This window comes from Mchenga conophoros, linkage group LG2 (genome assembly GCF_057382185.1).
Source record: "Mchenga conophoros isolate Kocher_MC1m ecotype Shallow Benthic linkage group LG2, M_conophoros_male_GT1.1, whole genome shotgun sequence".
Taxonomy (NCBI): domain Eukaryota; kingdom Metazoa; phylum Chordata; class Actinopteri; order Cichliformes; family Cichlidae; genus Mchenga; species Mchenga conophoros.
Genome location: NC_140527.1, coordinates 6755961 through 6783119, shown reverse-complemented (window position 1 = coordinate 6783119; position 27159 = coordinate 6755961). Strand labels below are relative to the sequence as shown.

The 27159-nt window shown below is 37.6% G+C and overlaps 1 protein-coding gene across 2 annotated transcripts in view; it reads left to right on the top strand.

Annotated features, from left to right (window-relative positions):
- The window catches only part of fstl5 (follistatin-like 5), a 203683-nt gene that overhangs the window by 59340 nt on the left and 117184 nt on the right, over positions 1-27159 (top strand). For both annotated transcript variants that reach the window (XM_085284620.1, XM_085284630.1), the window contains exon 4: positions 19070-19318. In XM_085284620.1, the coding sequence (XP_085140746.1) occupies positions 19070-19318 (249 nt within the window). The remainder of the gene's footprint in view (positions 1-19069; positions 19319-27159) is intronic.

The following is a 27159-nucleotide window of genomic DNA, read 5'->3' as shown; positions in this document are numbered from 1 at the left end:
GACAACAAAGATGGCAGAAAAGGCTAAAGAGCATCAAACAAGCTATAGCACAAGCATTTAGAGGGTGGGCTTACCAACACTGTTAAACCAACACACACACAATCCAAGATTAAAAAAAAAACACACTAAAGCAAATTTAATAATTTAACAATATTGTTTTGTTTCATTTGATAAGTTGTATTTTTGTGGGCAAAAGCAACAACACTAAAACTGACCATTTATTTTAGACCTACATGTAAAAAAACAAAAGACAAAATAAAAAACTAACCAAAAAAAACCCCTCAAACAACAAACTGGTGAAAAAAACAAAGACAAACCACAGCATTCAAAACGTTTCATGATTGTCCATCTTTCAAGAAGTTTAATGTACTCTTAATTTAAAACTGCTTATTTCAAAATAATGTGATGCAATAGGTACAGACATCCACATTAGTAAGAAGTCATAAACTCAGTTTGCTTGCTGGTACTTGTATACTTTTTGTGTTAACGTACTACTATTCTAATATCTTCAGAGAGCAGTCTCACTTTGTTTCCTGCCAGGGACAAATGAGCAAACTAGAAACTACAGTGTGTTTACTCAGCTTACACTACTGCAACCTGTAGACCGTTATACAGTCTTGCCAACAGAGTTAGATTAGTATCAGTTTTCCCCCTCTTCTTTCAGTCCAGCCCTTTGGTGAATTGCATTTAACTTTAAATTAGTGCTATTTTATGTTGGTATCTTGTTTAATTCAAATGATTTATCTTTAAATGCTGCACACTCAGAATAAACAATCTGGTAAAAGTTGAGGTTTCTTAAAGTTTCTTAATTGTTTTGTGTCGTTTTTTTTCTGTGAAAGCGCATTTGTCTTGTGCTACACATATCAAATTGCTTAGCATACTGGAACATCTTAAATGGAACAAACACATTACTTGTGTGATATGAGAAAGGTCGATTTTGTCATGGGGAGAAAAAACATATCCGAAATTAGCTTGATTTTAAAATGGCTTTCTACAGCACCCTGGTATTTCATCCTACATGCTTGTTAATTGCGCTCACCTGGCGTTCCAGGTGTAAGTTAGTTCCTAATTAGATGACTAAGATGTAAACCAGCAGGACTCAGCATAGTGTGAACCACTCAAATGTTTCCTGCTGAGGTACAGACGTCTAATGAGCTACTACCCATGAAAACACATTGGCTGTTCTAGGCCATAAGAATAGCATTTATGAGCCATATCCTAGTATACTGTTATGGCATGTAATTTATTTTCTGGTCTTTGAATTGCTTAATGAACTTTCAAAGAACCTTAAACTGCTTATTTGAAAATAATAACAGACACAGGGTAAAAAAAAAAGAGTGATGGGTGTCATGGCGATCATCAGTGCTGCTGCCAAAGGAAGCATAACGTGCTGCACACTTAGCAAGATCAACAATATTACCATCAAAAGTCATCTTGAGTGTATAAATGACTCCCTGGATGTTGATACCCATAATTTTTGGCAAACCATATCCTGAATATGTAGAATTAAATGGAGTGAGACGAATCTAATTGAGATTCATCAATAATTCTTAGTGATCTGCATGAACCCATGCTACTTACAGCGGATAATGATGAAGGCTTGGCAATAGCGGTGCTTCTTTTTCCATCTGAAGGTCAACACAGTAATCATAGGAAGAGATATTATCCTGAAGGTCGGTTCCGGCTTTCAGCCTAGATTAACTTTAATGTTCCTTTTATGTGAATGGCATAACTGCAACAGTGCCCAAACATGTAAAAAAATATATATACTTGACCCATTTAGGTATAACTTTTTTTTTTATTGTTTTTTTTTTTTAAGTTCTCACCCAGCTTTGTTCCATTGTACTCAACATAATCTCAGAGCAGTGACGGGCAGTCTTTATATGCAACAGTGTGCTTGTGTTAAACAGCTAAGGTCTTCTAACACACTCGGTTCCCAAATTAGCTTTCAGGTGTTATTTTGTCTTTCTCTGCTAATTTCATCACATGCAGATTGAGATAAGAAGTTGATGTGAGTGAGAGTACACTGGACTTGTATGATTTTAGTTCGATTTAGCTGCAGTTTATTTGACAAAAACACCCACATTTGTTTTTCTTCTGATTCTAGAAATTTCACAAACTGACTTGTTGCACCTTATTACAGTGCATGCAAATTCACTCAAATCCAGTGAGTTTTGTTTTTATAGCATACCAGAAGATGGTAAAGATGGTAAATAGGAGAGGTACCTACTAGAAAGCTGTAGCGTTTGTTACAGTGACCAACTGTCTGCTAGAAATGGCCATAATCTTGGGGCTTTTTAAGAGTTGATGTAAAGTCAAAGTCTTTGCTGTTTCTCTACAGCTTATATTACTACTGTGTCATATATGGATTTTAAGATAAGCAGAAGAGAATAGTTAAGAATAGAAGCAAGCAATGAAAGGCCTTCTTTTTCTGTTTTAACTTCTAAGGGAGTTGTCATCAGAGTTTGTGCTGGACAACAACTCATCAGATGGTTGGTAAAAAAGCAGATGAATTTTTAAAAATACATGAAGTCATCAGTCTGTATAGTGATTTGCAGTGAGCATGCCTGCTGCTTCGTTGTATTAAAAACAAACAAACTAAAAAAACCAAGTTTTTGTCTTTATCAGGTGCTCTTTCCATATTTTCCTTACAGTGGTTCCTAGTATTTGTTACTGAAGTGCAATAGTTGGCAATTGGTGTGCTCATGCAGTAATGTTTTAACTCTTGATTTTTTTTGTATGCTTTTATTATTATTTCAGAGTCTGTGAAATTGCATTTTCCTTTCCTTTGATCGTGAGTTGTTGCCGCAAATCCAAAATAAATTAGCAAGGCAGAGCTAGACAGGGGTAGAAAACAGCCATAGTCATATGCATTAACATTACAAAGCCTGTTTTAGTTTAGACTAGGATTACTTCTGGTTGGTACATCAACTAAATTCTATTCTGAAGACTCAGCTTAACAGTTAGGTCTAATAAATACAACTCAGTCCCCCTGGTCGCTGGTCTTCGGTGAATGGTAGTACATACAGTAAGCTGGAAATATCCAGCTTTGGGAAAGAAGAACTCTTACTCCTGTTTTATTGTTCAGCATAGAAAGCTGTTTCTTGATTTTGAAGAGTTCGCCTTTTCGGTTTGATAGTTTCTTCACAAAATATGTCAAAATTATTTGGTGCAAGTAGTAAGAGTCAGGTTTGTATTACAGTCAATATAAACAGAAACATTTCTTTTTGTATCTCTTTTTGTATGAGAGAGACGTGTTAATCTCTCTCCTCTAAAATATTACCTTAAATGTCAGGAGTGCGTGTAATGCTTTGAGCAAGAACATTTTACATTGGACTGAATTTACTTAAACAGTTTTTATCTTTGTATGTCAATATTTCACCCAGAGATATAGTAATGCAGAATCAGCCATACAAAGTTCATGAGAGGAAGAGGGAGAGAGAAATGAGGTCTGAAAAGGAAAGCTGCTTGTCTTTTTGTTTGCCCACCATCCAGCCCACTGTAATGTGAAGTAGTAATGGGAGTAGCGCAGGGTGCTTACAATTAGGCGGCAATCTCTGATAAATGGGGTTGTTGGTGGAAACGCTCTCAGTGCTGCATCCTGATGTGGACAGACTGAGAGAGGAGTCTGGCCCACGTTCAGTCATTAGGCCAGGGAATGAAATGGGACGGAAAGTTGCCAAGTGGTTACCAGGTGCTCTCATCCACTCTTACACGTGCACTCAGCCAGGAACCAGCACACATACAGATACTATAAGTGCCTAAAAGTAACACACTTCTCTTAGTGTTGTCCCTGAAATTGAATGCTTTTTCTTTTGGTCTTTTTCACATTTCACACATTTCACATTCACAGCACAACTTGCATAACATTGATGAAGGTATACATCCTAAAATGAAAATGTAATGAGTATGGTCACTGAATAAAAACAGGTGCACATTAGAGTGATGGCTATCTAGGCTATCTATCTTTTCTTTCTTTTTTTATTCTTTTAAGTGTGCATCATCATCATAAGTGGAACTGGGGTTGCTGCATCAAATCAAATCAAATCACTTTTATTGTCACATCACATGTGCAGGCACACTGGCACAGCACATGCGAGTGAAATTCTTGTGTGCGAGCCCCACAAGCAACAGAGATGTGCAAACACAACAACACAAACGAGCAAAATACAAGAATGGCCAACCTGAAACTAATAAATATATGTACAATATATAATAGTGTATGCATTTCTGGATGTGTATACTAAATATTTTCCTATGTGTGTGTGTGTGTGTGTGTGTGTGTGTGTGTGTGTGTGTGTGTGTGTATACACATTTTTACAAATTAAATAGTAAAAAAAAAAAAAAAAAAAAAAAAAAATAATAATAATAAAATATATAAAATATACAGAGTTGAATATGTGCAAAACAAGTGGCATTTATATACAGTGTGGAGTGCATAATGTTGAAGTTCCAGTAGTGAAGCTGAGGTGTCTATGACGTGTTCAGCAGTCTGATGGCCTGATGGAAGAAGCTGTCTCTCAGTCTGCTGGTACGGGACCGGATGCTGCAGAACCTCCTTCCTGATGGAAGCAGTCTGAACAGTTTATGGCTGGGGTGACTGGAGTCCTTGATGATCCTCCCCGCTTTCCTCAGGCACCGCTTCCTGTAGATGTCTTGGAGGGAGGGAAGCTCACCTCCAATTATCCGTTCAGAGCACCGCACTACTCGCTGGAGAGCTTTGCAGTTGTAGGCGGTGCTGTTGCCATACCAGGTGGTGATGCATCCAGTGAGGATGCTCTCAATGGCACAGTGATAGAAGGTCCTGAGGATGCGGGGGCTCATGCCGAATCTTTTCAGTCTCCTGCCAAATGCCGGTTGCATTTATGTCTCTCTGTGTTTGTGTAGCTATTTGGCTGTAAAGAGTGATTTTGGGTATGCAGCCTATGCAAACGTGCTTGCCTCTGGTCCACCGAAAAGCCAGAAGCACTTACTTCGGTGTTGACAGGAAGGGAGTGAAAACAGAGGTTACCATGAAAAAGGAGAAACATGATAAAATATTCAGTGGTCACATAAGCAGCATTAAAAGCATTGTTTTTCACACCCAGTACATGTCAATCCAAAGATTTCTTTTGTGTGTATAGCGAATTAGGACTTTTCTGCATGCTAAACTAAATAACCAACAACAGCACAAGAACAAGGAATAACAAACAGACCATTTTTTTCCAGATATTTTTGAAATTTCCCGCTGGTAAGAGTACCCACCTATCACAAAGGTCTTGGTTCTCGACAAAGGCTGTGTAATCGCAGCTAGTCAATTAGCATGGAGGTCTGTTGGTTCTCTCTGTTGCTGCATTCAGTAACTATAAAGGTGGATAAAAACTGAGGAAAAAGAGACCAGAGATCCACAAGGAAACCTTGCAAGTCAGTAAAGAGGTTTTGTAGAAGATTTGCTGATCTAAAATATATGATTCTGAAACAGTTAATGCGATAATTTTGCTAAACTGATTGGATTCAAGCTGAAAGTCTACTGCTGTTAGTTTTTTAAAATCCACAGTGGTGGTTTGCAGAGACAGAGTAATTTGTCCAAATACTTGCGGATAATACTGGATATGTTATACACAAAATATGTGCACATCTTGCACAATAGCATAATTTTCATAAAACAATATTTGTCCCTATATTTGAACAACATTTGCAATTATTATAAGTGTTGAATCTCAAAATGAATTGGTGTAATTTCTACATAAACAGTGCAAGTTTTTTTCTGTATTAATTAAAAACCATGCCGGGGGGAAAAAGGAGATTTGATGTTTTCATTCATAAAGAGTCTGTTTTCCTTTTGATAGTGTGGTTTGATTAATTTACATTCCTTCAAAGCAGTGAAAGTCTTTTTAAAAAATCTATTGTAGGGGTGGGGATTCTTTGATTAGCCTCTGCTGAGCAGCTGTGGGAATATTTCATGTGAAGTTTAGTCATATAGTTTTAATTTGTATTTACACTATGTCCTTTGTACTCTGCATAGTGGTTTGTGATGAATATGTCAGAGAGCATTTTATGAATAAGTTGAACGTGAGTTGACTTCGGTGCTCTTTTAGATTTCATAAACACGAAGCACAGTCTATTCATGTGCTGTCAGTTGTGTTTGTAGAGGGCGACAAGATAGATGTTGAGTAGTAAACACCCCCGTCTGTATCTCCGTCCTTTTACCTGAACTGAAAATGTCCCTGTCTTGTTTAGACGTAATGCTTTTTCCCCCCTGCAGAATGTCTGTATCTAACAAGTTTTCATAGTATGTGATAATTCAAGGTACACTAGAGCGTATTTTGCAGTTATTCTTGTCAGCACGTAGTGGCTTTGACCCTTGCACTTTCTACTCTGGCTGCTTTTACTGTTAAAGAGGAAATTGGATTTCACTGTTCGGTTGTCTCGTATAAGAGTTAAATGTCGAAAATGTGAATGCAAACGCTTTCTCTTGAACATAACTGTTATATATATATTTTTTATACGACACTTAGAGATGCAGAGGTTGGCAGGGTTTCAGATCAGCAGGTTGCAGAGCTCAGCTTTTATTAAAATGGAATAGGCTTTCCCCTTTATAAATGATTTTAAGGATTTGTCCTCCGTTCCTTGTTGAGTCAGACTAGATTGAATTTATCAAACAGAACATGGGAAATTAAATTTAGGAATATATAGTCCAACCATGTAACAGTATGAAACAGAGTTATATGTTGACCTGCAGTCACACAGTGAGTAAAATGATAAAAAGGGAAACATAAGAAGTGACAATGTTTTTTTTTTCTTTCCCCAAGACTTTGTCTTTGTATTTTAGTGAAAGGGCTGTGGAATGAAGTCATCGAGGTGGAAGGGAAGTCATCAATGTTTTAAACATAGTGTGTTGCTCTGCTTAAAAGGCTTGAAAAAGCTCTTATACCTCAAATAGATACTCATAAATAGTTCAAGAGTTGTTTATGCCACCAGGAGTAAAAGTGTTGTCACAATGTTGCAATTAGCATTTGGTAGGGGAAGAAGTGCATTTCAGCAAGTGATAACACAACACCTTAACGACGCTGATGGATATAGGTCTTTGAGCAGGTCGTTACCTTTGGGGCTGACAGAAACAAGTCTTTGACGTGCCATGTGTAAAGCCGAAGATAACAATGCTGTAACAGCCTGCCTTTTTGACACCTTTTATCACCAGAAAACAATTTGTAAACGAATGGGAAACCATGCCAAATGTACTTCCAGTGTAGTTAATGCATCTGTCTCTATACACCTAGACAAATTTGTAGTTTGTGGAAGAAGGAAGACAAAAAACAAGAGAACAACTTTAAATCTGATTCTGATATTTCAAAACCCAGGAGCTTTCTAAATTGACAGTGTTCTGGTGAAAAATTGATAATTATGCACATTTGCATTCATATCAATTTTGAGCTGTATAAGCTGTTCATTATCTGCAAGAGCTGATTTTAAACATATTGATATAGTGTGTATTTTAAGTAAACCCTTAAGTAGCTAAATATAGAAGGGAGAAAATATAATTCAAGCTTTATTTTCTTATGGAGTGCATCTTTTTGCGCTGCATGTGTTTTATAGTACTGGGAATTTTTATTTACCCAGCCTTCCTTAGCTTCCTCACGAAGCTAACTCCTGGCCACTGAGAGCATAGGTGTGTCTATTGCAGGACAGGTCCTCTGACAGTTGGACACTGAGGAAGTTTAAACTGGAGACCCTCTTGATATATAGTGAGTTATGGTCTGTTCTCGTGGACCTTCTGGAGTCCATTGTTCTGGAACAAACTGTTGTCAGAAGCCCAGACTGCCAGTGTAACCAGCCTGTTCTTTTAACCTTTTAAACTGATGTTTGTTCACTTATGAAATGTGGAGATAATCCATCGATCCATTCTCATCTACTCATCCTTGTCAGGGTCACGGGAGCACTGGAGTCTATTCCAGCTACCAAGGGGAAGGTTACACCCTGGACAGGTCACCAATCTGCGGGGCTAACACAGATTGAAAGACTATCATTCACATTTACACCTATGGGCAGTCACCATTTAACCAAATGAGAGATGATGAGAGATGAAATTGCCTTTATTTGTCAGTTGCAGGTCTTTTGCCCACAACCGAGATGACAGACCTTGCCGATCGTACATACAATACACAAACATCACATTGGGGAGACAGGTCAGGCTAGGTAGCGAGGAAAAAAAACATCGAAATGTGTAACACAAAAGGATAATGCACAGTTGTCAACACACCATAAACACAGACAAGCAACATGGGAAAGTGTTCCAGTGTGTACATCTGATCTGGGACCGCTGCAATCTTCGACTGCGCCTTCAGCTGACCCGATGTCCACATCAGAGGGGAGGTAAGCGTTGGAGGTGGCGTTGGATCCGGGGTAGGGAGGGTGATGCGTCAGTGAGTGCTTATCAGTATCAGTATCAGTGTGCGTGTCCATAGTTCAGCTGAGACAGTGTCCTTCACCCTGCCAGGCTAAGTAAACAGTCTTCCAGCCAACCCAGGTGTCCATGTCACTGGACTGAGAGAGAAGCTGGAGTACCTAGAGAGAGCCCACACAAACACAAGGAGAACATGCAGAATCCTCAGATGACAAAGTCGAACCCAGGACCTTCTTGTTGTGAGGCAACAGTGCTAACCACTGCACCACCATGCTGCTTTAGTAAATCATTTAGCACTGAATGTGAAGGGGGTCGCAGTGACCAGACTTAACACCTTTTCCTGGCAGAAGATTCATTTTTGAATAAAGAGACAAGTTTGCGAGCTTAACAAACACATCGGAAATTGAGCCTGAAATGAATTTATCTGGAGTCAATCCATTATAAGATTCAAAATTCTTTCTATTGGTTAAGGTTCCTGTCTTTAGGTGAAAATTATTCACCAGTTGTTTTAAAATGAAATCTCCAAGACTATGCATGCCTCCGGCTCAGGATGGCTGAAAATAAATCATGCTTAGTGCCATTAAATGTCATTCTCCATAAATATGTCACAAATAATGCATTGTCAACAAATTGGTGACATTCAGGAAATTGCTGTTCCTGAGACGCTGCTAATGGTCAGACTTACATGCAACCATTGTTTGAGAAAAAACGGCAGGTAATGGCAGACTGGATGATGTCAGATGTTTAACCGTGAATATGTTACACCTTTTCTTTGCATGACAACAGGTTGGCTAAAAATACACTTTGCTGCTGCCGCTGCTAATGTGCACGCTTGTGCCTTCCAGTATTCGCAGCGCTCCACTTAAGAACTTGCTCACCGTCTGAGATTTCAGATAACTTATTTGCACGAAGTGTCAGTTGGTGTGAGGGACTGTGACGTTGTTTATGCGCAAGTAAAGTTTTAAGATTGTTGTAGTTGTTGTTTATTCCAATTTGCATCTCCTTTTTCTTATTCATGGGCCTTGTGGGCCAGCTAAACTCTGCACTGTGTGAGCTTAGCGCCTGACTGTTGTTTACCACGCTTCGCTCTCTCCCTCAGGACTCGGAGCTGTTGTAATGGAAAACATCAGATACAGGTACTACAGCAACAGTTTGAGTTTACAAAGAGAATAGAAAGCATTCGCAAAAAAAAAAAAAAAAAAAAGAGGTACGGAGATGCCTGTCCAAGGAAAAAATATGCTTCAAAATGATATTGCTTAAATGGATGTCTGTGTGTGTGTTTTTTGTTTGTTTGTTTGAGCCAGCATCAGGACCAGAGTTATCAGAAGCTTGAATGGCTTTACAAAGAGTGCAGGTTGTTACACTTTGGGGAAGACAATTTCCATAACACTATTGGGTTTTTTGTGGTTTTAAAGCTTGTCTTTTGGTGCCATAGCAATGCTTTGATCCATCTGCAAAGACAATCTGATTATGTTGGCCATGTCCAAGTACGTCTGTTATCCCTTTACACAGTGTTCACCTCGTTATGCATGCATGGAGGGATGATGCCCTTCAAATACTGCACACTGGAGTCACATCTGTCAGGACCTTGGTGTTGCTTACACGCTCTGACTAAAGGTTAATGTTTTACCTGCACAGGGCATATTTTCATTTGGTTTTTAATGAGATAATTCTGACTAATTGTCTTTGCATCTTAAGCCATTCGCCACACTGAGATTTCAAAACACAGAACTCTATCAAACAAGGTTAAGAACAAAAGTTTATTTAGCTCCCGGAAAGATTTTAAAGGTAAATGTTGAATCAGGGATTTTTTTATTTCATTTTTCTTTTTTTTACATTTTTGATTACTTCAATATTCAGCTGCAGTTTTGCATAAACAGCTGTTGTCAGTGCCATTCTTTCAGCATATAGCAAGCATACAGCTGGTGAACTGTTAAGTAATTTTCAAGGTGACATTAAAGCTTGTCATTTTAAACAGTCAGACTCCTTTCAGGGTCCTTTCTGTCAGAGTCAGGGTCCTTTCAGTCTGTGATGCAAACAGTAGTTCAGTCAATTACAATGTCCAGCTGTCCACAATAGCACTAACGTAACTTTAACTTAATAACTGTCGCTCATCAAACAATTTCAGACAACTTCTCTGCAGTTTAAAGTTACTGTAATACCTGTCACTAATTGACAATTATGCAGCTGTTATCAGTGCTAAATGCTTCATTTGCATACCATGAATGTATTTGAATGTAACTTAAAAGGCTAAAACATAACATTATCCTAATATTTTAATGAATGAATAAATGACTTGCATAAAATTAACCCAAATTTTTTCTTTAATCTAATGATATCATATTTTTCCTTTTTTCTTTTCTTATGTATGTTTCAATGGTGCATACTACCAATTGTGGTCAGAAGTTGAATGCAATTTTATTAATTTCATTATACTGTTCTTTGTCCAGCGTGAAATGATTTTACATTCGAATTTTGAATAAGTGATGTTGAAGGTTCTGTAGTGTCTTTTAACTTGATCATGCCAATGCCTATTAACTTCTTGTTAGGAGTCATGATTTACTGCTACTGGTAGTTTCTCTGTGTCAGCATAAAAACGATTTGTTTGACAGCACTGAATATTCAGAACAATGCTAAAGGAACTCAGTGAAGATCTGAGAATGAGAATTTTAGATTTACATAAGTTATGTAGGAAGGTCTCTTGGAGTCATTTCTAATCAACTGCAGATTTGAAAATCATCAGCACAAACAATTGTACTCAACCTGTTAAGCCCCCAGTAGTTTTCTGATCTCCGCGTCTCCTTCCTTTTGCACCCATCTTTGGGTGTGTGGGTGCTTAAGAGGTTAAATATATGTTATTTGGCTGTGAACGATTAACCACTCTGCCAAGGTCCCAAGGTGTTACTCTGAAATTAGAGGAAATTGGTTTGGATGTTCAGGAATAACCCAAAAACAGACAGATGTTTCGAGGAGGTGAGGCTTTTAAACCACTGTCAGTCATGATGATGTAACATGATCCAGGGCTGTTTTACTCCCAGTGGTCCTGGGAAATTGTCCAAAGTTGATGCAGTGACGAAGGAGGACTATTTCTAAATTCTTCAGCTTCACTCAAATTAATGGCTAGACTGTTGACACTTGAACACAGTTGGGTTCACTAACAAGTCAATGAAGCCAAACTCATCAAAACTGATTTTGAAGTAGATTGGAGAAAATCCAAAATAAAGTAAAATTGTGCACTCAATTCCTGTTTATAAAAGTCATTAAAGATTTTGCTGTTCAGGCAAAAGAACAATTCAAAGAAAAAATTTAAGTGTTTGGAAACTTTTTGTAAACTAATGTAAACTTTTGACCCAATAAATGTTACCAAAGGGTTTTTGTTTGTTTTTTAATAATCGCCAGTTCAGAGTGTGTGTTAGTAACTCTAACCTCTGGCTGTGAACACAGAAACCCCACCCACATGATTTTCAAACCGTCTGTTGATAATGGGTAACCAATCAGACAAAAGCTAGTTTAAATGGAGTGCAAAAAGAGCTAAATGGTTTGTTTCAAACAGAAGATAAACTTGAGGGCTGCATTAAAGCCTCAATGTAAGATAAATAGGAATTATGTTGAGCTGTGGCTCATGAAAAGCTGCTTAAGTAGAAAGCAACAATGAAAAAGATGGAACTGAAAGTGAGGATAATGGGTCTCCTTTAGTGGAGAACAAAGATGGATTAATTATAAGGCTTAGCTGAGTCAGATGTTTTAGATCAAGAACGTGGGTTGAAAAAAACTTTGGCGATCACAAATTTTGCAAACCCCCCCCCCAGTGTTTTAGTTTTACATTTTTCCTAAAATTCTTTGTACCTTGCTTTCTTTATGATGAAGACAGCTAACAAATATTATAAATCTCACAAAGGCATTGTTTCCCAGCGTGTTTGACCTGATCATCAAAGGAAGCTACTTGATATAGGGCGTCTAAGATCCCTTTGCTTTTTCTTATAAACCTCATGTTGCTGCACTGTTTTGTTGCAGTCTGCATAAATATACTTTCAGTTCTCGAAACTATGCAAAAATGATCTCTGTTGGGGAGTATGTTAATGACAATTTCTGGGTTCTGACCTGCTGACTTTGGCCTTTTTGTTCTACTTTCTGCTAAAGAATTTGTGCTCACTGGTTTTGCTTAGTCAGCCTTGGCTGTGTTGACTTCACAAATATTAATTTCTCTGCTATCCAGCCTCATTCTAACTGCAGTTTAAAAAAAAAAGGAAATTCCGGTGAGCCAGCTGACAGGAACGACTCTTTCAAACTCAAAAATTGTTGCTAAAAACTTTTATTAGCATGTGACTTTTATATAATTTACAGTCTGCTATCACCACTCACATATCATGACTATTAAGTCCACCCATATGTCAGTATCCACAGTGTCTCAAAGTGTTATTGAGTCCTTTAACAAAACTTCCATGGTGTGGGAGTCTGTTGTCATTAGGTCAGATTTTTTCAGTTTCTCTTGTTTTCTTCTTGTTTTTAGTGTAGTAGATGCATGGAAATAAAAGAATACCACCTAAGCTGAGGTATTGTAGCAGAAGTTGTGGTGTGTTTACAAATGACAGTTCATGTCATAGCACGTTACAATAAAAATATTGTACTACTCCGTGATAAAACAATAAGCAGAGGAGAAACAAATTGACTGGCTGCTCTGAAAAGAAGCATCAGCTGCAATGAAGTTTCACAGAGCGAGACTCATGCATTATATTTCAAGTAAACAGATTGTATTCAGCCACTGGTAGAACATGATCTATAATCTCAGTGGGTGTATACAAGACAAGTTACATTTCTACCCTAAGGGTCCCATTGAAGATTTGGCATCATGGATTTCTGTCCACATTTTGAAAAACAATAGGTCATCAATAAAGGAATTGCTGTGTACGATCCCTCATTTGTCTCTGTTGTCAGCTGATGGCCAGACAGTTGGATGTGCATACTGATAACAGATGACTCTGTCCTTCGCTGACCCTGCTGGTGACGGAGGATGCCTCGCTGTGCGACGCAAATTCACTGAATAATCATTACGCCAGTGCACCACGGGGAATTAATAAACTAGCAAATTGACTGGCTCCAATCAGGTCACAGTGTACACACTTGTATCCCGTCTAAATCCTCTGTGACGGATAGAGCATAATGCGGGCTATGTGTGGGGGGATTGTTTGGGATATGAATGAGGCGCACCACTTTAAGTCATTTTGTTTACCCTGACGTGTGACTGCTAAAACTGAAGGCAGATATTCATGAAGGCTTCTGATTGAAAGCCTCAAAAGTGAAACTGTAGAAGTCTTTCAGCTGATTCTTCTGATGTTCTAGGAAGTTTTGAAATTATGCAGTATGTTTTTTTTAAACATCTCTAGACTCATTGTCTTTAAATACATATAATTATACAAACTATTATCATAAAAACAAAAGCCTGAAACTATTGTGATTTCCGCTCATATCCATCTCTGTAGAAGGAGACTTTACAAAAGTAAAAGTTGTTTTTAATAAATGGAAGAATAAAGTGATGCTAACGACAAAGAATGTAATGGATCCGGTCTCAGAAGCAAAGCTATTTCTTTAATGCATTTCTATAACCATCTGCTGCGGTTGTCTGTGAATAGATGGTGTTGATCTTGGTTTCTCTGTGAATGAATCGAGCACTATACTGTCCCGCTCAAAGCTAAATATGTCATAGATTGTAATTAATGCAGTGAAGCACCTCTCTGTAGTCAATATTTATTGGTTGGTAGTGAACAGCTTGTGTGCAGCGTGAGTAAAATCTGTGCATGCTGGTCTGCTTACACCTTATTTTGTTATTTTTCTATTTTACATGACAGTTTTCCAGTTAAGTTGGGCATCCTTATGTGGAGGAAATTAAGTGAAACTTTGTGATCTACGAGTTGTGATCGTGTGCAGCTAATTTGCATTGGGTAATATGGTTCTGAGTAAATGAAATGCCTAATGCAGTATGTTCACTGGCAACTTGCCGAAATAGCTATGTAAGAAATAATCTTGCTTTAGGAGTGGATAATGGGAAGGAAAACAAAAATGCATTGACATTATATATTTTTTAGATATTCGGTGCTCTGCAGTGACAGTGGTCGGAGAGGAAATTACATTATGTGAACATTACCAGTAGAAGCCTAGTTGTTACGATAATTCTCAGGCAAAGTAGACAAAATGTAGCTCTTATTTTAATATTTAATCTACTTTTTTAATAATGCTTTGGAAGAGTTGATAGCTAAATATGGGTTAGAAGTCAGTTCGAGTATAGGTATGTACTAAAATCTACTCTTAAACATGAACTGGAACTAAAGTGGTAAAGACTGTAGTATTGCTAAACACCAACATTTTTGTTTTCTTTGCGTTGTTCTTGATAGCTATCATGCATTCTCATTATTCCCAATACAGAAGAGAGTGTATGTAAGGGGGGTGAGTGTCTTTCTCGGCAGCAAAGAAATGCTTTGGATGCTGTTATTGACTTTTATCTTTTCTGAAACCCCAATCTGCTTCACAGCTAAGTCATTTCAGCTGGTTGTAAGCCACTTAAACTTTATCAAATGCTATAGTCACAAAACAGTAACCGGAGACCATTGCATGGCCAATATTATAATGACTCTGTGCAATGAACTTACGATCTTGTCCTTTTAGAAATGGTTGCTATGAAGATGGGCATCAGAGTCTGTGACAACTTGCCATGAGTTGCCATATTAAAAGTTACTTTGATGATAGGTGGTGATATAATGACAATAAGGTGTAATCAGTCATCTGTGTATGATTGGGGTCCTGTTGTACTGTCTGCATCCAGAAATTCTCATTAACTACATAGATTCAGAGTCTAGCCAAAACCTCATAGATCTGAAACAGAAAAAAAATCTCCATAAATAGCAACGTAGTTGTTAGGGAATTTAATAAAAGTATCACATTGATGATCAACAACCTTGCTTTTATATAGCAATTAAACCAGAGTACAACCAGTTGACAACTAGTGAAGTCAAGTTGGACTCATTGGTGCAGAATGACGTAAATCAATTGCAGCATGTTGGCATTCTGCCATCTGTCTGCATTTATCAATTTGATGGAATTGTTTGGAGACTTTCATCAGACTTTAAGTGATCACAATCAGTTTTAGCTCAACTGCAATTTTTAGGTTGCCTCCTGCTTTTGCAGCAGCGACCTGTGCAATCACCTTGCAGTCTCAATATCTGGGGGAAGAGTTGGTCGCTGCAACTACTTGGTCATTGAATGTGAAATTTTTTTTGCATCCGCAAATTCTTTTTGTGGGGTTTCCTATGAGTTGCAGTGAGATTACTGTCTTATTTGTATTTGAGTAGGACTGAGCCAAAAAACAAAATTGTCTCAAATGAAAATTAGATGTAGTTTTAAAAACTATGATTAAAAACCCAGAACAAGAGCAGATTCTCAGAATTGAAAAATGTTTCTATCGATCACATAAAACATTTTTAAAAAATGTCATCTGTTATGAGAATAATTTCCATTTAATTTCATGTTGAATATTTGAGGAATTTCTCCAGCTCTCTGATAAAGCTGGAGAAAATAGAAAATAAATAACTACAAAAAAGGAAGATACAGCTTGTTGTGACACATAGTCTCTTATAGTGTAAGGGCCTCGATAGGGAAGTACATCAATCAAACAACTGTATCGCTATTGGCTCTTCTGTATTGTGTGTGTTTGTGTGTTTTCATAGTCATAAAGCCAGTTCCACCTCTTTAATATGCACAAGGCATGTTGCGATTGTGTTCATTAAAACAGAATTCATGACACTCCTCCATAAGGCTGTTTGCCATGGTGGGCTTTCATTCATTAACACCAGTTGGTGGTCTGTATGAAGGTGTGTGTGTGTTTAAATATGTATGTGTTCTTTTTATTTATTTTGTTTTTTTTATTTTATATTTTATTACAGCCTTTATGATGTCCCTTTTGTCATGTGAAAGAAAAAGGTTGAACTATATTTGCAGGGTAGTGTTATTACTTTGGTAGTTTTTAAATAAGGGTACACTAAGGCCTATAAATACAGTGACCTTTTCTCTATTGGAGTAGGTAGTGGACAAAGCTATAATCATTTTCCGTGTAGTCATTGCCTGACTTCCCTTACGTTCATCAGGGTGCAGCCTTGAGAGGTATGATTGAGGTTATTTTTTTCATTTTTTTTTCCTTCTGCGCTCAACATACCCCTCCGCCTCTTGTGGACTATTCCAAAGGGCAATGTAAGAGCGGGCAGGCTGCTATTAGAAAGCCAATATATTTGATATGGTTCATGGGTTACTGTACGGACTGATCTGTGGCCTGTCAAGTCGTGTTAGTGTTCATACAGGTTGAAAAGGCAGACCACAGAGAAAATCACACTAATCTTGCACTCATAAAACCCCTTGTAAATGAAGTCATCCTCACAAATCACACAGCTTCATGATTTTATTTATGTTTGCTGCTGAATCACCATATAAGCTGTGATGTTTGGCTCTCTTATTACGTCTTTTCCTCCTTTTTTCCCCTCCTCCACACAGTGGTCAGAGATCAGGGTTTGTTGCAGAACTGCAACCTTATAGTCTTCCAGAAATAAATCTGTTACTCAAGGACACCTTTCACACATACGGTTTTTGGTTATTTTTTCATTTTAAATCCTCAATTCCTTAACCCTAGAATTCAATGAATACTGAATGACATTGTAGCCCTTGCTATTTTAAGGGTCACTTTATTTGAAAATACATTGGTTACTGCAAAATACAAGCTGCTCCATCTCTTCTGGTCATTCAGTTCCCACTTGCAGCAAGGTGGAGGTACTGCACATGTACACTGAGGGGCACATTGACCTTGTAAACAAACCCTCTCCTTGTGGTTTCCAATCAAAGTTATTAGAGTTTTGTATTTTTCATGAGTTTTTATTCATATTTAATTTCAAATTTTTTCTTTCCATCCATTTTTAATTTGTTAGTTTCAAGAGTGGGTCCATTTAATATTTATTGTTTGAAATATTTAGTTTTAGTTCGTTTAGTTTAAGCTTTCAATTTATTATGATATGGTTAGTGTTTGGCATGGCAAAATGTTTTACGTTCAGACAAACACTGATGCCTTAACGTACTGGACTTGTAAAAGTCATGCTTGTATTTTGTGCATAAAAATAATTTTCAGACTCACCTCTTATGCAGCCATTGACATGCTCATCTGTAATGGCTTTCACAGTACAAAAACCTGTCCTGTAAACATGTCAAGTGCCAGTAAACATCTGGACCAAAGCCTCCTCATCCTTGTTCTGTTGCCACATTTGATCAAACTGACAAAACCTAAAGCTAACAAGAGTTTGTCTGCATTTTAGTTCATTTTAGGAACACAACAATGTATCAGTGCTTTTTTCTTAAAATCGAGTTTTCTTTGGGTTTTTTTACCATTTAAGTTTAGTTTAGTTTTAAGTATACTGACCTTGTTTCTAACCTTGTTTGTCAACTTAATTGGTAGGGAGCTGTTAATTCATTTAGGGACTTTTCTTAAACAGTTCATAATTTATTTTAAAAGATCCAAATGGTTAGAAAAATATAATGAATACCAACAAAAATAATACTGGAAAAGTTTATATATTGATTAATTATGACATTATCACTAGTCTATATCTTGTAGGAAATAATCGCTACGATTGAGATGAAACACCAGGTTTTTAAAAGATGTTCTCATGGTTACCATGGTTTTGTTCTACAGAACAAAATGATATTTAGAAATGAAATAATAATACCGTGTCACATATTATACTATACTATACTGTGAATGACTCTCATTGTTCCTGTTCCTGTTCTTTTGCACAGTTATAGTTACATTCTCTCTTGAACCTCTGTGCACATGTATGTTGAGTTTTGCCTAAGAAGGGAGCACACAGGGAAAATTTCCCATTATGATAACCTTAAATCAAAAATTTGAAACGAGTTTGTGTAAAGGATATTGATCTTTTTTAGGTAGCTCTTGCACTTTTGCCAGTGTTAGATGTTAACTTAGATAGGCCACGCTGAAAAAGGTTTAGCCTAGGTAGTAGACCAAGATCATAGAAACCATCAAAAGACCATAGAAATTCTGTAGCTTGTATTGACGACAATGAAAATATTCATTAGTGAAGCAAAGACGGTGAATCCCAAATTTATAGAACTGCACTGTTTTCTTGTCACATTCCTAGGCTTATAAAATATTTGAAACCTCAAAGCAGAGAAGTGGAATAAAAGAGCTGCTGGATCCATTCACCATAAGGGTGGAGTCTTTGAACTACTAAAGTTAACTGATTGACTGATTGATTGTTATTGTAAATATGCTTGTCTAGTTAATCATTTTCTTTCATCAGTCCACTCAGTGGGAGGTTTTCAGGACACACGGGTGTAAATATGAATTTAAAAAAAGAAATTATTTCTTTGCTTTTTCCTACTGTGAATGGTTTACAGTGAACTTGACTTGCATAATTTATGGATCTCACTGACACTTTGAGTTGAGAAAAACACCTTCCTGTATTGATGGGAATTCCCCGAGGGGCTAGGGGACAGGGAAAAAGCCTGAATTAGATCCAGCCCTTGACAGGAGCCTAAATCCAGGCTTCCGATTTGTGTCTGGCAGGAACCTGTTTAGATCACGAGTTAAAGTCAGACAGAAGTGTAATGCTCTACGCCCCATTGTGTGTTTTCTAGGCTTTATGGGGCACAACAGCTATCCGGGTCCATGTGAACACAAGTACTGTGGCTTGGGACGCCATTGTGTGGTCAATCATGAGACCGACCAAGGGGAGTGCAAGTGCTTGGATCACTGCAAACCACACTACAAGCCGGTGTGCGGTTCAGATGGGAAACTCTACCAGAACCATTGTGAGCTCCACCGAACCTCGTGCATCAGAGGACACAGGATTACCATCATGCACAGTGAAGAGTGCTTCTACAAAGGTAAGAAGCTTTGTGACATATTTCTCATGACAGATGTGTTATCTAGTCCACCTTGTACCTTTAGTAATGAACAGTATATGAAGTCAAAATGGCCCCGTCACTTGCAGGATTTAACATATTTAAGTTGCCATTAGAAATACCTTTGGATACACCCACTGCTTATTGTAACAATGTTTTACATCAGTAAAAAGTCCTGATTTGAGCAAATCTTCTTTAAGCAAATCTGTTCACTTGACAGTCATCTTGGTAATACTTCTGAGAGGTTATTTGGGCAATGTTTTTTTAAAGGCAGTGCTTAAATATGGTGGTTACCTGGCGATAAAAATTGCATGTGTAGGAAACGTCTAGAAAAACTTTACATTTTGTCTCTATCTTTGCTGTTGTGAAATTCCATCCATCCATTTTCTTCCGCTTATTCGGGGCCGGGTCGCGGGGGCAGCAGCCCAAGCAGAGAAGCCCAGACCTCCCTCTCCCCAGCCGCCTCCTCCAGCTTATCCGGCAGAACACCAAGGTGTTCCCAGGCCAGCCGAGAGATATAATCTGTCCAGCGTGTGCTGGGTCTCCTCCCGGTGGGACATGCCCAGAAAACCTCGCCCAGGAGGCGCCCAGGGGGCATCCTTGTCAGATGCCCGAACCACCTCAGCTGGCTCCTTTCGATGTGGAGGAACAGCGGCTTTACTCTGAGCCCCTCCCGGATGGCTGAACCTCTCACCCTATCTCTAAGGGAGAGGCCAGCCACCCTTTGGAGGAAACCCATTTCCGCCGCTTGTATTCACGATCTCATTCTTTCGGTCACGACCCACAGCTCATTGAGAGCTTCGCTTTTACACTCAGCTCTCTCATCCCAGATCCGGAGTGGAAATTTCCACATAGATTTCAACTGATGATTTTATGGGGTATTACAACATATAGAAATTTGTTGTTGTCATTAATATGTTCTCACAAAAATTGACTGTGAGTCAGAGCCTGTTTAACGAGCCATGGTTGGTGTAGGTAAAAATGTACACAGTAAAGCAGTTATCCAGTATGGCATCTGCATTTTCATCTTGTCATAGAGAAAATAGTGATGTTGTTGAATTCATGTGGGAGTTTTATACAAGCAAACATCAAAAGCAGCATAGTAATTAGCAAGATATCAGCAGAACAGTTATGGTTGTGAAAAAGATGCATGCTTTGCTTCACATTTAGATATGTCATGTCAAAATTCAAGCAGATGATGTTAAAAAAAATCTGCCTGAATAACCAAATCAAAATTAACACATTACTGAACATGCAGACATCCATGACATTTTATTTACATTTACACTACCGTATTAATACCGCATAGTGAAAGGAGCTTAACAAAGAGGACGCTACCTGAAACCAGTCATATAGCTCTCTCTGGTTTGCAAAGCACACTCTAGAGGTAGGAGCAGGTGGTAGTGCTGTTGTGTTCATATTTCCCCAGAGAAGGCTGACTGCATTCTACCATTGATTGTATAAACATACCAATTATTCTTAGTCCCCGGAAACAGGCTCTTCTCCCTTCACAATGCTAGACATCACTGAAGTAAAAGCTCCTGACACTCTGCACCTTTTCCTTTCAGGTCAAAGGGGATTGATGAAAAATCCTCACATACAGCATATGCATAATATTCATGAGAGACTGCATCTGCATTGATTTGACAGGGTTTCTCCACATACTTGTTAACTTTGAAAAGTAACTACACAAGAGACTAGGAATGGTGCTTGGATCTATATAGTGTCGCACATGAAACTCTCTGCGGTCCTCCTTACAGAGAGTTTTGAGGACAACATTCTCGGGATGTAAAACCAAAATAAACCAAAACAAAAACAAACAGCACATCCTCCTTACCCAAGTATGCCTTCTTCCACTACTGAAATGTTCAATTTAAAGATGAACAAAGCCTAAGTGTAGGTAGGAAAACAAGCATTTACATCAATTCCCTTTACAATACAAGAGCCGGCATACAAACCATCTTAAAACTGCAGCCTCATGACTTGGAATACGTTAAGGGAGCAAAAAAGCGATGCAGGTAAGGCAGTGTTAACACTTGAGCATGCATTTTATCCTAAAAACACAAAACGGCATCTAGATCAATGATCCTCCTGTGAGTGACTGTCCTAACTAGCTTGCCACATGTGCCCTGTCCTGTCAGGCTATCCCCTCCCCACTCATCAGCATCTGTTCGGAATGCAGAGTGGGATATTTGACCAGTGTCAGGTGATCAATATCAGATCAACAAGAGCCAAAAGAAGGGGGGGAAACAAAGGCTCTTTTTTTTCCTTCTTTTTTTAAACATTGCATCCTTTGTTCAGTCCGGATAGTTTTTCTTTCTACTGTGACTGATATGTAATCAATTTCTCATCGGATAAAAGCTCCAGGGAGAGGACACAGGAGCCTGTTGGAGCGATTAGTAATCACAGTATTATTTTTCTCCTCTGCACTTTAAAATATTTAGAAATTAAACCATAAATTATATTTTTAAAAATTGTTTGTGATTTTAAACTTTACATTGGAAAACAAAGCGATTGCTTAAATGTTAGACAGCTTCAGGGAATTTGTTCTTTGTTGCAAGTACAAAAGGCAGCATAGCAGCGAGAGGAAAGGAATAATTGAGCAAATGTAATAGGGCTTACAGCCAGATCTAGATGTAATTATGATCCAGGGATTATTAGTGGGTAAAGCAGAATGTGCCCTCAATGGCATGTTAAATATGTTACTTGATTATTTGTCCTCCAGGTAATGGGTCCAATTTATGTAGCAACAGGAAGATATATACTCATTATCATAGCATAATAATGACTTTTCCTCCCTTCTTTCAGCATTAGCTGCCTCTAAAGCGCTTGCTTGGGTCCAGACCTTTGAGACTGTGGACTGTTTCTTTTGGTGCTGTGACATAAAACAGCAGTTTCTAAAAAAGAACAGTCATCAACTTGTCGGTTGACTAACAATTAACCAATCAGAACCATGAGTGAGATTAAAGCTGTATTAAAGCTTTCATTAGTAGAGGGTCAAGTTGTGCTCTGTCACAGGGATGATTTAAATGGCCAGTTCTTACTTAAAAAAACAAAACAAAACATCCCCAGATATTGTTACTGAACAGTTAATTGGGGAATGGAATTGGACTGGTGTATATGGCATTTTATTTACCACAGCATTGCAAATTTAGAATTGGTAATTACGTTTTTAAGCATCACTTGCACCACTGTGCTGCAAACTGTAGTAAGGTGCACATTGTTCTTCTTTTTTTGAAATTGCATAAATTCAGGCTGATATTTATTGCTTGGCTAAGGAAAATCAAGTCCCTTATCCCATGACATTATTGATTGTGCACAATGTAAGACTGAAGATCTGACAAATCTAATGTTAGACTAAAGAGTTAAAGTTACCTTATTATATACAATAAAGCTTTCATTTAGATTTGGAAGATAGCTAAGCCATTTGTGAAAAGCTTATTTTTCTTCTTTTCTCTAATGAAGAAAGCTGTTTAAACCAAAGAATTCTTACAAAATTGGAGGGACTAATGCTAATAAACCTGCCGTGCTCGGAAACAATATACATTTTTCCTCTATTCGGTTTGTTTTTACCATAAGCAGTATATAGAAAGTCATTTAGAAAAAATCAGATTATAAATCTGAATAGACAAGGAATAATGACTAACTATAGATATTGGCAAAGATATGCACTCCCTTCATGCTTCTTGGTTAACACTTTCAAGCATAATCTGTCATTCTAAAGTGAAAAGGAAAAAAATCAAGGTAAGTAGTTCACAGTTCCAATATTTGATCAATAAACAATGAATTGAAACTAAGTTTACTGGGTTCATGCTGCTAGGATCTTAGTGTTGAATTTGAGGAGGTGGTTTATGATGAACATGTTTGGCGCATATTTTTCTAAAGGCTTTTTTAAAACTGATGCTGCCCTTGTCCTTCTTTGGATGCGAATCATAGGTATTATTCAGATATGCTATATTGAATTACTGTTGAATATTGAATTAATACACAGAAGGTTTATCTTATACAGCATAAGGTGCGGTATACTGTTCAACATATTAATCTTGCTGTATTAGGTGACAATTGGTTGTTTACTTCGAAACACAATGCTATAACTGTCATGACATGCAAGAGCTACTAACGCTTTGTTGGCTGGGACAAATTGGTTCATATTTTTGTTGCTGTTGGCTATACAGATGCTGATAAAATGATGACTGTCAAACAGTCATCTGCCAATCACATACCAACACACATTTGTTAGTCTAACTATCTATATTACTTATAATAATAATTATAATGGATTGCATTTATATAGCGCTTACTTATATATTCAGTTTTCCCTTGAGTACTGTATATGGTATATGATAGTTGAGAATTAAAAAAAAATCTAAATGCTGATCTGAATATGTTCATCAGCGTTACCCATGATGCCATGGTGCCTTGATTTATTAATAGATGCTGTTAAACTGTACAGTTATTTAAATGTCATTGTGATGTCTTAATGAGACCACATATCATCAGCAGACAAGCCCAGGATCTCTTGATCACTGAAGAGATTTTGCTTCATTTTAATTTGACAGACAGACAATTAGCCCTCTAGGCCAGCTTTAACATAGAGCCATGAAAATGATTGCTTTTGAACTGACATCCATATGCATAAAAAGTTGAGTCACTCTTGGTTCTGGTCCTAGCTGGATGGATCTATGTTGGAAATGGACAGGGCTTGTCAGCCAAACATTTGCTGGGCCTTTTATCTATTATGAAAGACAGGATAAAAAATGACAGCCATGTGTTGACTGAAGCTTCTCGTTAGCACCGGGGAGAACACATGACCCCCATTTTCCTCTCACACTGCACGGCAACTTAACCAGGATCGAATCTGATTGAAAATTAAGTGGTGCACAAAAGCCTGTCCAATCTGTGGAGGGCAATGTGGGCATGAAGACGAGCAATCTCTGCAGCGAGCAATTGCCACAAGTGGAGACAATTAGGGCTACGGTTGCGCCACATCAAGCAAGTGGTTACAGTGCATTAAGTGCATCCAATTATGTGGGAGATCATACATTGAGGAAAAACTTTAGACATTCAGCTTCCAGTATAAATTCCTGCACCAGTCCTTCTTAATTTTTTATTTACTACTAACTGTATTGTTGCATTGCATCACTTACTTTGCTGTTGCATGCTGCAAGATGGATGAAGTTTTACTCTTTGATCCTGTCTGTGTTTCAGCTTTGGGGATGAACTGATGTTATTACTTGACATCATACCTGTATGAAGTGAAATGGTGTGCTGGAGACTTCTGGCAGTTGCATAACATATTGGTTTGAGCATTTTGGAAGAAGACACATTTTTTCTCTGTGATTTGATAGAGTTAGAATTATTGCCATAGGCTCAGAATATAAATGAATTCTCCATTCCTGTGAACATGTGCAAGATCATGTGGTTCAGTCCAGCGTTTTTTTCAAGGTTACTGGATTAAAAAACAAAACAAAAATAAACCGAACAAATACATGACCATGTTTCAGAGTTACAATTTTCCAGTATTTGTTAATGAACAAGATATACATTATAATTTCACAACTCCTTCTCATGCTAGAATTAGTGTCAAAATATTTTAATTGAAATATATTCTAGATGTTTAATATTGTTTTATTATATCGCCTTACCATGGTATTGTGATTGGTGATTATTGTTTTTATTCTGCTGATAATCTTGAATTTTGAAGCAACTTGCTGTAATATAGTAATTATAACAGATATTTCTTGTGTAACTTTAATTTTACCAAACGATTAATATAACATAGGCTCTCTAAATAGGATTTACGATTTACGGTTTTAGAGACTTCTTATACGGGCAGAAGTGAAACTGTCTAAAAATGACTAAAATGTCAGCTTCAAGGTTTTACACACAAGTTTCAGTTTCAGGTTTCAATATTTGGTATATCACCAAGTAATAGGCTGTGTTATATTTTCTGAATGAAGACCCAAGAGGTGGCATACATAATAAAAACAGAATTAGAAGAATTAGGCCTGAATTTACCATGTCAGAGAGGCTGTTTTAAAAGGGAAGTAACCAGTGGCTGAAAGCAGGATCATTAGTCGGACAAGACTTCCATGAAAGTTGAACCAATTTAGGTCATGGCCATGGACAATAATACCCAGTCTCATAGTCCACAGATTAAAAACATAGAATCAGAATCAGAATAAGAAAGGGTTTTATTGCCAAATGTTGAGCGGGTTTACAACATTAGGAAATTGCTGCGGTGCTTCAGTGCAAACATACTGTTATAAATACTGTTATAAATTAAGCTTAAATAGACATGAAAATAAAAATGAGAATAAGAATTAAAAGTGCTGAGATGGGAGTCTGCAGCCAATAGCAGTGAGATCAAGCAATACAAGAATGGAGTAAAAAGTATCAGCAATGCGTAAAACATCATTAAAAAGCCATGAAATAGCAGATTCCATGCTGCGGTATAATTTGAGACCACTTTGAAACACCATGACTTCAGACAATACAGTGCATAGATTGGTTAAAATTTGACTGATCTCTAGCACCTACATTGTTATACATACACACATGGACATAATGCTGCATGTTTAAAATATCGTTGCGCTAAATCTGTTAAAAGATGGGAAATTCTGATTGTAAAAATCCATGACCCAGTTAAACAAAATAGCTTCTTGAAGCACCCAGAGGGACTGATTTGTGATATGCACATATTTGTCAACAGTTAGTAAAACGTGAAAGGTAGACGGGCTCAGATTAATTAAACCAATTAGATCTGAGTAATCTTAACTATAAAATATATAAGGGGCACACTGTATGTGTCAGAGCAGAAGGCATACATGATAGTAAGAAGATTTGGGGTAAGGGGACTGATGATAGAATTTTTGTCTCTGAAGCAAATTCTTGGCTTATGAGAATGATTTGTAATTCAGTCTGAAAAATATTTGTTTCGTGTAGCCTTAAAAGCATTTTGATATTAATCATTTGCCAAATTTGATACGACACTCAAAGACTGTCTTTTTCCCATGTCCACTCTGTTCTCCTGCCCTGCTGAGTGCCAAAGTAGACTCATTCTATCATATTTTATTATTATTACTATTTTATTTAATGCAGGACTGTAATAGTTACACTTAGGCTCTGTTTGTAAGTTTACGTTAGCATCATTTGTGCTTCAGTATATGAAAAAATGGGAATGAGGCTGCCCCCCAAAAGTGATGTCAAAATCACATGACTTGGCACCTGCAGTGATTGACAGTCTTAAAGAAACAGACTAGGATAGGGGAATGTTGCATGGATGAGAAATGTATGATGTTACTGATACGTGGCACTGATATGAAGATGTTACTGACTTGCTTGGAACGTGCAAGCAGAGAAAACTGGCTGCCACTGGGTCTAATTTATCTACTGCTTCTTTGTAAGGAAAAAAGAAGAGTGATTAGGAGCAGCACACCATTTGGATCATCAAAAAGATTTTAGGTGTCCCTTGTATTTTTGCATCCATGCATAGCTTGGCTTATAACAAAAGGTGAGAAAGAGTTTTCGCTTTTAAACTCCAGTGAATAACAAATATTCCCCCCCCCCCCCAAACCTAAATTGTTAAGGACATTAAATCAACTCTTAATATTGTAGAGCAATGGTACATATTGTCCTTTGCAGCAATATCATGTAAGGCAGCAGAACTATGGTGAACATCTGTAATTAGGTTATGTCTATAAAAGTAGGGCTTGTAGAAGTAAAGTGCTTCTGTTATTAGCTGCTTCCCTGGCATTCGTAGTACAACAAACTCTTTGTGGACAACTCCCGCGGGCTCCACCAAGAAAAACATGCTCATGAAG